General features: G+C 44.5%; 1 protein-coding gene across 6 annotated transcripts in view; it reads right to left on the bottom strand.

Annotated features, from left to right (window-relative positions):
* KNOP1 (lysine rich nucleolar protein 1) overlaps window positions 1-11866 on the bottom strand; it is a 31409-nt gene that overhangs the window by 9000 nt on the left and 10543 nt on the right. For 3 of the 6 annotated variants that reach the window (XR_006775118.2, XR_015727825.1, XR_015727826.1), the window contains exons 4-5: window positions 8034-8111; window positions 4301-4778 (exon numbers count right to left, since the gene is read on the bottom strand). Coding sequence is in view for 3 of the 6 variants with exons in the window: in XM_045770921.2 (XP_045626877.2) it covers window positions 4467-4778; window positions 8034-8111 (390 nt within the window). In the remaining 3 variants the exon portion in view is untranslated. Of the gene's footprint in view, window positions 1-650; window positions 4779-8033; window positions 8112-11866 lie in introns of those variants that run through there. The other 3 variants (XM_045770921.2, XM_045770920.2, XM_087870090.1) reach the window with 1 other exon arrangement.

The raw sequence follows: 11866 nt of genomic DNA, 5'->3' as shown, positions 1-11866 counted from the left end.
TGAATAAACCTCCCAAAGGAACATTTATGTTCATGACTGTTCATTTAATTACTTCTGACTCTCTTCATCCAGAAGAGAACTTGTCTAAACATACTGCCTTGTTTGCTTTGCGGCCATAATTCTAAACCGCATGTGATTCTACTTTTTTACCACCAGATTTTTGGAATCTGGAATCTGATTCTTGTATTACTGCTGATGAGCTTCCACTGACATTTTATTTTGAATCAGTAAAGGCATTAATATTGATTGGTGGTGATTCACAGCCTGGAAGCCTGTGCTCAGGAAAATGCATCCATTTAATCTGAGTTGTGGATTAAAGTGCCCCAAATTTTTGTACTTTTGGAAGGTATACATTGGATATAAATTACATTTCATCTCTACCCTGTGAAATGTAGGATTACAGTTCACACAGTTAATCTCAGTAAAAGTGCCTAAAATAATTTTTAAAAATAAATTTATATTAAATTCATATTTTTACTGAACAGTTGAGGACCAAATAATATGCTATAGATTTTATGGCCAACTGTGAATTTCCCCACTCCCCAGCCCCCAGCCTGAGAAAAGAGCCTACATTAAAGAGTAACCCTTTTGCTCCCCTTTACTGAACAAAACATACAGAAATTCAGAAAACATGCGGTATTGCTCAAATATTACCAAGTGACCTTTATTTCACAAAATTATTTCCATTAAAATTATTTCATATACCCTTATTACTTTATGATATTGTTTAAATGAAACACAACTGGCAAATTAACAAATTACCCACTTGAAGTCCTTTCTTCTAGTCTGAGGCTGTTCATACCCGACAGCATTTTTTCCCAAGCCTGAGTAACATAATGTTCTTAAATTGACATGAATTTGGACTTTCGTATAGGTTGAGTATGCATTACACCAAAGGAGCTTGGAAACCATCTGTCACCAGGCCCAGGCAAAGGCTTAGATTTTCTATCTTTTGTGGTTTTCCTCAGCCCATTACTGAATCAATTAGCCAATCTCTGAAAACCACAGCCTACAGGGGATGAAGTCTACTGTCACTATAAAGGACAGTGGAACAATAAAAATTCAAAGAATTTTAGGAAATAAGGTAAAAAAAAAGAGGAAAAGTTCTGCATGAGACCTGTATTTCTTTTCTGTTCCTGCTTTAACAAATTATCACAAACTTAGGGGCTTACAATAATACAATTCTATCAGCTTGCAGATCTACTTGTCCTCAATACAACAGGTCTCAGGGGGCTTACCCTCAAAATGAAGGTGTGGGCAGGGCTTTGTTCCTTCTGGAGGCTCTGGGGAAGAATGTTTTCTTGACGTTTCTAGGCTCCAGAAGCCACCTGCATTTCTTGGCTTGTGGCCCCTTCCTCTACCTTAAAACCAGTAACAGCTTGTTGAGTTTTCCTTACAAGTCTCGTCCACATTTTTGCCTCCCTCTTCTACAGCTAAGGACCCATATGATTACACTGGGTCCAATAAGACAATCCAGAGTAATCTTATTTTAAGGTCAGCTGATTGGAAACTGTAATTCCATCTGCTAAACTCCCTTTTGTGTCCTAACACATTCATAGGTTCTGGTGACCGGGACATGGACATCTTGGCGGGGGGGGGGGGGGGTCATTATTCTACATATCACGAACCGGGATCATTCTAAGTTTGTAGAGCTGAATACACAATTTCTTTTAGAGAAGAACTTTGTCTATCTAGCAAATACTTTTGATGGGCCAGTCTAGTTATGGAAAGCAAGTCTCAGGGCAGGACCTAGTGGGCTAAGGCAGAAACAGCAGGAATCACCGCAGAGAATAAAGTGATTAAGAATCATGAGGTTTCAGAGACAGCTGGATAAGGGCAACTATAAGGCAAGAAGGACCCTGCCACAGAAGGAGGGTCAGTTGAGTGAGAAATCCCCAAGGGAGAAATGAGACTAGGACTGTTAAATAGTCAACCAAGAACTTGGCAGTGCTACATGCCAGACCTCTCCTGTCCCGATTCTGAGTAAAAATCCCCAAACCGCCTTGTTGCAGTGGAGACATGCTGTGCTCTACACAGAGTCAAGACATCAAGAAAACAGGAAATCACACCAAAAATACCCTTGCAGATTGATGGCACTGGATATGGGGAAAAGGGGCAGAGGTGGCACAAGCCAATGCTTAATTTACAAAGGAGAGGAGCCCAGCTAACACAGGAAGCTCAGAGTGAAAATCCTCCCAGGACTGCAGACTGCTACAGGCCAGAGACCTGCTCACTTGAGAAATGGTGTCTCTGCTGCTCTTGTCGATGCAGACCAAGATTAAGTCCATTTTGAAGCCACTGGCCATCTTGCTATCTTGGCTGTTCCACCTGCTCTGGCTAGACCCTGCTTCAGAAACAAACTACAGGAAACCTTCCCCTGAGCCAGTGGAACTCTTCAGCCAATGGTGACACATTAAGTTTGAAAGTCAAATCCTATTACACAGACTATTTATACTAAATGACAGGAGGGGAAAGGCCTGACCATCCCATGCTAATGTGAACTATCACTATGGGGACAAGACAGTGCCCAACTGGTCAGCTACTCTCCAGAATCACCCAAGAGATGACTGAGAACAACCCTTGCTGACAAGCCAAGGCAGGCCCAAACTGTAGTGTGATCTCTTGGCAAGTTAAGAACAGTTAGAGAAACAGTCAGTACAGTGAGTGAATTCCTGTAGTGTTGATCAAGGCCAGGAGAGATTTATCCCCCTGTGAAAAGAGGAGGTGCTCTGAAGGAGCTAACTCAAACAGAGAACCTTACCTTCCAGGCATTTAGATGGCCTCTTCCATTACGGATCTCAAGGCTGAATCCATCAAAGGCCCAATTCACATTGCGAGTGAAGTGGCTCACCTGAAACATTGCTAGCATAGATTTGTAGGACTCCTAACCCGGCCAATGCTTATTAGTCAGCGCCCAGGCAGGAATGCCTCACCTCTGCCCAGTGGGACAGTAGTGGACTCCACATTTGTGTCACCACCATCTGCTCCTCACTCTTCCTTTATGACTGGCCTGAGGAGAATCTTCCTCCACATGCCAGGGGCTGGCTGAGAAATGGGCATATGACCCACTGCTAGGCAATGAGTTATGATTAAAGGTCTTCTGGAACTTTCTTTGAGCCATAAGGTTTTTCGTCTTCCTCCAGAATGTTCTAGTATCTTGATATCCTGCCTAGAATTACTACAGCCATTCTTTCAAGCAGCCTGATGAAGCCAATAGGATGGACAGAGCAGAGAGGAAAAGAATGTTTCCTTGTTGAGTCGCTTAATCAACCCCCTACACATCAGGACTTCCTGCCCAGTGAGAGACTGAATATCCTGGCTATTTAGTTAGGCCCGCCTGAGCTGGGATATCTGTAGGAGGCATTCAGGCCAAGTGATGTGAAAACATCCCACTCAGAACCTGTATTTTCAGATGCAAAATGCTAGGTGAATGGAGAAGGTGGTCATTTGTCACTCAGGTCTTTGTACCTGGAGCTCTGCGAAGGTGGTTGTAGAGTCCAGGTATGGTAACAGTGTCATGAGGAGGCAACGTCCTGTGTCACCCCCATACATCCAGGCCTCCTGGCATTAGACCTCCACCACACAAGTCACCTAGGACTCTCTTCCTTGTGGTCACAAAGATTCTAATAAACATATCCCTGGGAATTTGTCAACGGTTCATTATGACTAACAGTCTTTCTAAAATGCCTCGGTCAGAATTCAGTTAAAGCACAAAGATTACATCAAAGCTCAACACTAAGGACTGAAGGCAGGAGAGCCAGAAAAGCAAAACTGGTTTAGAAACCCATTTCCCAACCACAGAGGAAGCTCAGCCACATCTGCTTAGTGGCCATTCAGACCCCTTTGACTGCGGCTACCTCTAAGATGGGCAAAGAAAATGAGCTTGCTCTTACCTGTTTATCATCAATTCTACTTCCTATTTGAGATTTAGACATCTAACAAAACTTCTGTCTCTTCTATCAAGAGATTTCCATTCCCCATGAGTACTCCTGGTGAAATTCCCTAGAAGGGGACACTCCAAGTAGTGAATAGATACAGAAGTCCAACACCTGGCACTTACTGGTTGGGTGAACCCGGGCAATTTTATTACTTCATCCCTGAACCTCAGCTTCCTCATGGGTAAGATGGGGATAATAGCACCTATTTCGTAATTACTAACTACATTAATGCGAGAGAAACAGTAGTACGTACCCGGCACACACTAAGCACTCAGCAAATTTAGCTATTATTTATATATGCTGATGTCTTCACACAGGGATGGAATGCTTAATACACAAAATAGTAGGTGTGAGTCACTCACATGTTCTCTTGGCTTCGGAAACATGAGCTCCCTGACCCCAGTTCATCCAAGCACATGGGCAGAGTTTTCCTTAATCTCTGCAGAGGTTTGATCTGAGACAGTTGTCAGATGGATTTCAACTGCATAACTGAATAATAAAAGCAATTCTGGCTGTTTTAGACAGAGTTTAATCTTCAAACTTGATCGACTTGGAAGCATTCCTGTCAATATAAAAGATTTTGTCTGGGGTGGTGGAGAAGCCAAGGCCAGTGCCCCGCTTGTACTTCCAGCTCATGGCTCGGTCGTAGTCCTGCTGCAGGTTCTGCTGCAGGGTGTCAGCCGCCTTCTTGCTGAGAGCCATGTTGGGCCTTCCGATGGTATTAGAGGGGCGGCTGAATGAAGGGGCGCCATTTTTAAAGCCACCCATCAGTTTGAGAAATTTCAGTTTCTGTTCTTCGTTTTCAAAACTAGCAGTATCCCACTGGCCAAACTGAGTTCCCTGTGTTAAGAGAAAAACAGGTGGTTATTTTCCTGGTTTCCAAAGCCCGGCCCTTTCCCCAACTGCAGCCTCACCAGGGAGGATCCAGCTGATTAAATGCTGGCTATGTGCCAGGCACAGTGCTCATGAGCAAATCAATGGACCGCCTTCTTAATTCTAACAAGAGCCCTATGAGGAATACTGTTAGCATTCTCATTTTACTGATAAGGAAATGGAGGTCTGCAGCCTAATGGGGGCACAAGCCTCATTAACTACCCTACTGGAAATCCACCTCAGGACTGGCCTACAAGAGGGCCCACCATGGAGCTGCTTGTCTGCTTTACTCCTCCCCTCACTCACGGCAAAGAGTATGGCACACTTTTCCTCACCTCCAACAACCTCACCTCCCAACACACCTCTACAAACCTCCCAGCACAGCTTACCTCACCTCACCTCACCAGCTGGTCACCCACTTGTCCCTCAGCCTAAGGTTTCTGACAGTTGGAAGGAGGAGGAGGGCAAGTGGAAATCTAAAATGCACATCTCTTTGCACAAGCACTGCATTTTCTAGCAGGAAGTGGAGGCCCAGAGAGATCAAGGGTCACACAGCTGAGTCCACGGCTGAGCTGGCCCAGGAACTCCAGGAACTCGGGGGTCCCAATTCCTGTCCAGAGTACTCTACCACATGTACACGAATCACCCAGGTTCAAGAAAATGGAAGACAGGGGCGCCTGGGTGGCACAGCAGTTAAGCGTCTGCCTTCGGCTCAGGGCGTGATCCCGGCGTTATGGGATCGAGCCCCACATCAGGCTCCTCTGCTAGGAGCCTGCTTCTTCCTCTCCCACTCCCCCTGCTTGTGTTCCCTCTCTCGCTGGCTGTCTCTATCTCTGTCGAATAAATAAATAAAATCTTTAAAAAAAAAAAAAAGAAAATGGAAGACAGTCCCTCAGAGAGCTGCATAAAAAAAGACCCTTGTTCTTCCCATATCTGTGAGAGAGGCAAGAGACCCAGCTCAAGAAAACTAGGATTTTGGGGGCGCCTGGGTGGCCCAGTCATTAGGCATCTGCCTTCGGATCAGGGTGTGATCCCAGGGTCCTGGGATTGAGCCCTGCGACGGGCTCCCTGCTCTGCTGGGAGCCTGCTTCTTCCTCTCCCACTCCCCCTGCTTGTGTTGCCTCTCTCGCTAGCTGTCTGTCAAATAAGTAATCTTTAAAACAACAACAAAAAAAAAAAACCTAGGATTTTGAAGTCACATAGACCCAAGGATCAAGCCAACCTGTGTGACCCTGGTCAAAACACCTAACCTCTCTGAGCCTCAATGTCCTCATCTATAAAATAGGAGTGTAATACCCCTCTCACAGGGCTTCAGCTAAGAATCATATCAGATTTTATACCAACAACCCAGAGCGTGATATTTGGCACACTTTAAACCCTTGATAATTTGTCATTCTTCCCACCCCACCCCAATTGTTGACCTCCATACTGCCTGGGAACTTTCCACTTGCAAGCCAAATCCCAGCTTAGTACTTATTTCTAGGTCAGATTTGGGAGAACAGTAAGAACCAGTCATTGCTACACCTGCCCTGAGTGAAAGAGTGACAAATTCTCCCAGCTTCATAGTGGCCCAGATGTAGGCATAATTACAGCTTCCCAGGCCTACAATTTCTAGAATAAGAAACCAGCTCTGACAGTTCTGCACTGGGTCTGAGGAGTGCTGCCAGAGGCTGACCAGTCATGGGTGAGCTAGCTCTTCAAGGGCTGCTGACCCACTCAGTGGGGACCCTCCCACAGGGGTCCACAGCCAGTCTGGAATCCTCACCACATGCCTCAGCGGTCAAGTGGCCCTAGGTCCTGGGAGGCAATGCCACCTAAAGTGTCTCCAGCAGATGCCACCCCTGTGCCCCAGGATCCCCCTTCCCTGTTAAGGTCCTTCTAGGTACAGCCTCTGGGATCACGGGTTCTGAATGACGCTGCCCTCTTTCTTGCCTTCCTCAATTCAATAAGGGTGTTCTATCAGCTCTGCTCAGCTCAAGAGGATGGGGAGAAAGAAGAGAATACTCAGAGGAAAGACAAATAACAAAACCCTCTCCATACCACCTTGGGCCAGAGTATGAGTCTCATTTTACAGGTATTAAAACTGAGGCTCAGAGGGGCGCCTGGGTGGCACAGCGGTTAAGCGTCTGCCTTCGGCTCAGGGCGTGATCCCGGCGTTGTGGGATCGAGCCCCACATCAGACTCCTCCACTATGAGACTGCTTCTTCCTCTCCCACTCCCCCTGCTTGTGTTCCCTCTCTCGCTGGCTGTCTCTATCTCTGTCAAATAAATAAATAAAATCTTTAAAAAAAAAAAAACAAAAAACTGAGGCTTAGAGAGGGGATGATGCTTGCCTCACAACTAAAAAGTAACAGAGCCAGAAACTGAACTCAGGTCTTTTGATCCAAATCAATTGTTCTTTCCTATGTTAAACTGTGAAGGCTTAAGATAGTGTAGGAAGGCAAGGCTTCCCTGTCATCTGGATCCTTCTTTCCCTCTCCCCCAAATCCAATCTATTAACAAGTCTTGTTGGATCATGAAACTGTTTTCTTCTCTTTCTCTACCCTCTGCCACCATCCCAGTCCTCAGGCCCGCAGGCTAAGCCTTCTAACCCACTTCCCCTACATAAATGCCCTCCAGCAGCTCCCACAGCACTTAGAGCCCAGTACACGCTCCCTACAATGGCCACCAAGGCTGGCCTGGTATGGCCCACTACCCTGCCCACATTCCCTCTCATCCCTCTTCAGCCTGACTTCATGGTCCTTGCGCTGCACTCTCTCCTATCCCATCTCCTCAGGCCTGGTTTTGGAAATCTCCCATTCCAACTGGACCTTGAAGCCAGTCCTCAGAGAGGCCTGCCACCACACCGCTCTCACCTCTGCCTCCTACCGTGGTCTAAGCAGCCTTGTGAGGTCACCATCCACTGCTGGAACGCTCCTGTCACATGCCCTCAGTGACTAATGTGTGGGACACCCCACCCGTCCACAGCAGGAGACAAAGGTTCAGGCTGCTTATCTTGCTTGGCCGGCTCTCCAGGAGGGAGGCAAGCACCCCTTTCAGGAGGAAGGAAATTAGCTCAGGACAAGTTCTGCAGGGAAGAGAGCCAGCAGGCAGACTGGGACAGCCTCTGGGGCCTGGACTAACATGGTCTCCCATCACTCTGCTCCTCATAGTGCACGGTGAGGAAGGAGGAGTCAGGATGCCGGGGTACGCAACCGACCAGAGCCTGAGCATCAAACTTACTGTCCACTTCCTCGGTTCAGAAGCTTCTGTTTTGCCCGACTCACGATCGATCTCTTCTTGCAAGGCCTTTCGCCTCACCTGAGTAAGAGAGAGGAAAGAAAAGAGGGAAATGGGACACAATTGTTTTCCTCTGAGCTTAAACCGAGCAGAGAGAGAGAGCAGGAGGACAGGAGGGTGACAAGAAGGAGAGCAGCTTTCCTCTGCTGCAAATTGGGGCAGGCATTTGTCAAAAGTATCCTCCAAGCGCCCCAAGGCTGCAATACCTTGGCCTCAAATGGGCAGCCTCATTAATCCTTGTTTGGGATCAAGAATGAACTTTCCTAACTGAGCCTTATTCACCTTCAGCACTAGAACCTTCTTTGTCTTTGATAGCTATACTGAGTAGAAAATTCCCAAAGCGTACTGCCTGAGGCCCTACCTTCCTGTACAGAAGATACTGTTGTTAACTTTCAGGACAGCATTGTTCTCTAGAAACAGCACTGGACTCAGGCACAGGCTAGTTTGAATCTTAGCTCTGCCATTAACTTGTGTGGCCTTGGGTAAGTCACTTAACCTCTGTGTACTTCGATCTATTTATCTTCAAATAGAAATATCAACTACCTTGGAGAATAAATGGGAGAAACAGAATTGTGATAAGATTCACAATACAAATGTATTTGGTCTTCACCCAGTTTCTGCACAAAGCTCCTAAACCCCTTGGGATTTCCTAAGGGGGGAGAGTCAGCAAGGTGTCCTTTGTTATGTTAATGAAGTAAATGCCAGAAAGCACCTAAGAATGGCGGCTGGTTGACCAACCCTGTCACCAGGGTTGGAACTTTCAGTCCCACCTCCAATCCCCAAGGAAGGAAGAGGGGCTGAAGGGTGAATCAATCACCAAATGGCCAATGATTTAATCAATCATGCCTATGTAATGAAGCCTCCATAAAACCCCCAAAAGGGGGGGGTGTTCAGAGAGCTTCTGGGTTGGTGTAAACATGGAGATTCAGGGACACTGGTATGCTTGGAGAGGACAAGGAAGTTCAGTGCCGTTCCCCAAACCTTGTCATATGCATCACTACTATCCGGCTGTTCCTGATTTATATCCTTTTATTATAAACAACAATCTTAGAAGTAAAAAGTTTCTGAGTTCTGTGAACTGCTCTAGCAAATTAATAAAACCCAAGGAGGGGGTTATCAAAACTTCCCATCTATAGCAGCCTGGTAAGAAGCACAGGTGACAATCCAGCTTGTAACTGGCATCTGAACTGGGGCATGGGTGTGGAGCAGTCTGGTGGGACTGAGTCCTTAACCTGTGGGATGGGACACGATTTCCAGATATACAGGGCCAGAATTGAGCTGAATGGTAGGACACCCAGCTGGTGGCCAAGAATTGCTGGGGTGGGAGAACCCCCTACCCCACATTAAGTTGTTGGGTGCAGAATGTAAGAACCTAACAGAGTGCCTCGCCCACAGTAGGCACATCTTATTCAACGTTGCCAGCATGGCTCAAGGCCACCGTCAGCGGACTAATGACCCTGCTGTTTGATATAAAAGCTTCCAGGACCAATATCCCTGATGAACATAGATGCAAAAGTCCTCAACAAAATGTTAGCAAACTGAATTCAGCAATACATTAAAAGGATCATTCACCATGATCAAGTGGGATTTATCTCAGGGATGCAAGGATGGTTTAGTATCTGTCAATCAACATTAACAAAATAAATAAAAATCACATTCATCTCAATACATGCAGAAAAAGCATTTGACAAAATTCATCATCAATTCATAACAACTGTCAACAAAGTAGGTATAGAGGGAACATACCTCAACATAAGAAAGGCCATATATGGAAAACCTACAGTTAATATCATACTCAATGGTGAAAAGCTGCAAGCTTTTCCTCTAACATGAGAAACAAAACAAAAATATCTACTCTCATCACTTTTATTCAACACAGTACTGAAGTCTCTGCCACAACAGTTAAGAAAAGGAAGAGGGATCCACATTGGAAAGATGTAAAACTGTCACTACTTGCAGATGACATGATACACTATATAGAAAACCCTGAAGACTTCACCAAAAAACTATTACAATAAATGAATACAGTAAAAGATGCAGGATACAAAATCAATATACAGGAATCTGTTGCATTTCTCTACACTAATAAAAAAAAAAAAAAGACCTATCAAAAAGAGAAATTCAGACAACACCCCTGGGGGCAGCTCAGCTGGTTAAGCATCTGACTCTTGATTTCAGCTCAGGTCACGTTCTCAAGGTAGTGAGAGCTCCTGCTTAAAATTCATTCTCTCCCTTCAACCCCCCCCCCCCACAACTCGGTATCTCTCTCTTAAAAAAAAAAAAAAGAAAGCAAGAAAAGAAAAGACTCCCATTTACAACCACACCAAAAAGAATAAAATATTTAGGAATAAATTTAACCAAGGAGGTGAAAGAGGTATACTCTGAAAATTATAAAACACTGATGAAAGAAACTGAAGACCACATAAATAAATGGAAAGATATACCATGCTCATGGATTGGAAGAAGTAAAATCGTTAAAACACCCATACTACCCAAAGCAATCTACAGGTTCAGTGCAATCCCTATCCAAATACCAACAGCATTTTCCATAGAACTGGAACTAACAATTCTAACATTTGTATGGAACTACAAAAGACTGAATAGCCAAAGCAATCTTGAGAAAGAAAAACAAAGCTGGGGGTAGCACAATCCCAGATTTCAAGCTATACTACAAAGCAACAGTAATCAAAACAGAATGGTATTGGCACAGACACACAGATTAATGGAAGAAAACACAGAACCCAGAAAAAAACCCCGCGTTTGTATGGTCAATTAATCTATGACAAAGGATCCAAGGATATACAAAGGGGGAAAGATAGTGTCTTTAATAAATGGTGTTGGGAAAACTGGACATCTACACCAAAAGAATAGAATTGGTCCACTTGCTTATACCATACACAAAAATAAACTTGAAATGGATTTAAGACTTAAATTTGAGACCTGAAACCATAGAAGTCCTACAAGAAAACATAGGCAGGGCACCTGGGTGGCTCAGTCTGTTAAGCGTCTGCCTTTGACTCAGGTTATGATCCCAGGGTCCTGGGATCAAGCCCCAGTCGGGCTCCCTGCTAAGCGGGGAGCATACTTCTCCCTCCCCCTGCTCATTCTCTCTCTCCCTCAAATAAATAAAATCTTAAAAAAAAAAAAAAAGATAGGCAATAAACAGACGTCAGTCTTAGCAATGTTTTTCTGGATTTGTCTCCTCAGGCAAGGGCAATAAAAACAACAATTGGGACTACAACAAACTAAAAAGCTTCTGCACAGCAAAGGAAAACGTAACAAAATGAAAAGGCAACCTACTGAGTGGGAGAAGATACAGTTGACCCTTGAACAAGTGGGGGTGGGGGCACCAATTCCCTGCACAGTTGAAAATCACATATAACTTTTGACTCCCCCAAAATTTAACTATTAGTAGCCTACTGTTGATTGGAAGCCTTATCAATAATATAAATAATTGATTAACATGGATTTTGTATGTTTTACATATTACATACTGTAGTCTCACAATAAAGCTAAAGCTGCTAAGAAAATTGTAAGGAAGAAAAAATACGTTTATAGTACCGTATTGAAAAAAATCCATGTATTCATGTACTTGTGTAATTCAAAACCATGCTTTCAAGGACCAACTTATTTGCAAATAATATATTCAATAAGGGGCTAATATCCAAAATATATAAAGAACTCATACAATACCAAAAAAAAAACAATTAAAAAATGGGCAGAGGACCTGAACACTTTCCCAAAGATATACAAATAGCCAACAGACACATGAACAG

This window comes from Ursus americanus, chromosome 2 (assembly GCF_024610735.1).
Source record: "Ursus americanus isolate L20-20 chromosome 2, mUrsAme1.1.p, whole genome shotgun sequence".
NCBI classification, from domain to species: domain Eukaryota; kingdom Metazoa; phylum Chordata; class Mammalia; order Carnivora; family Ursidae; genus Ursus; species Ursus americanus.
Note: the sequence above shows the minus strand (reverse complement) of the source record. Positions and strands in the feature narration are given on the sequence as shown.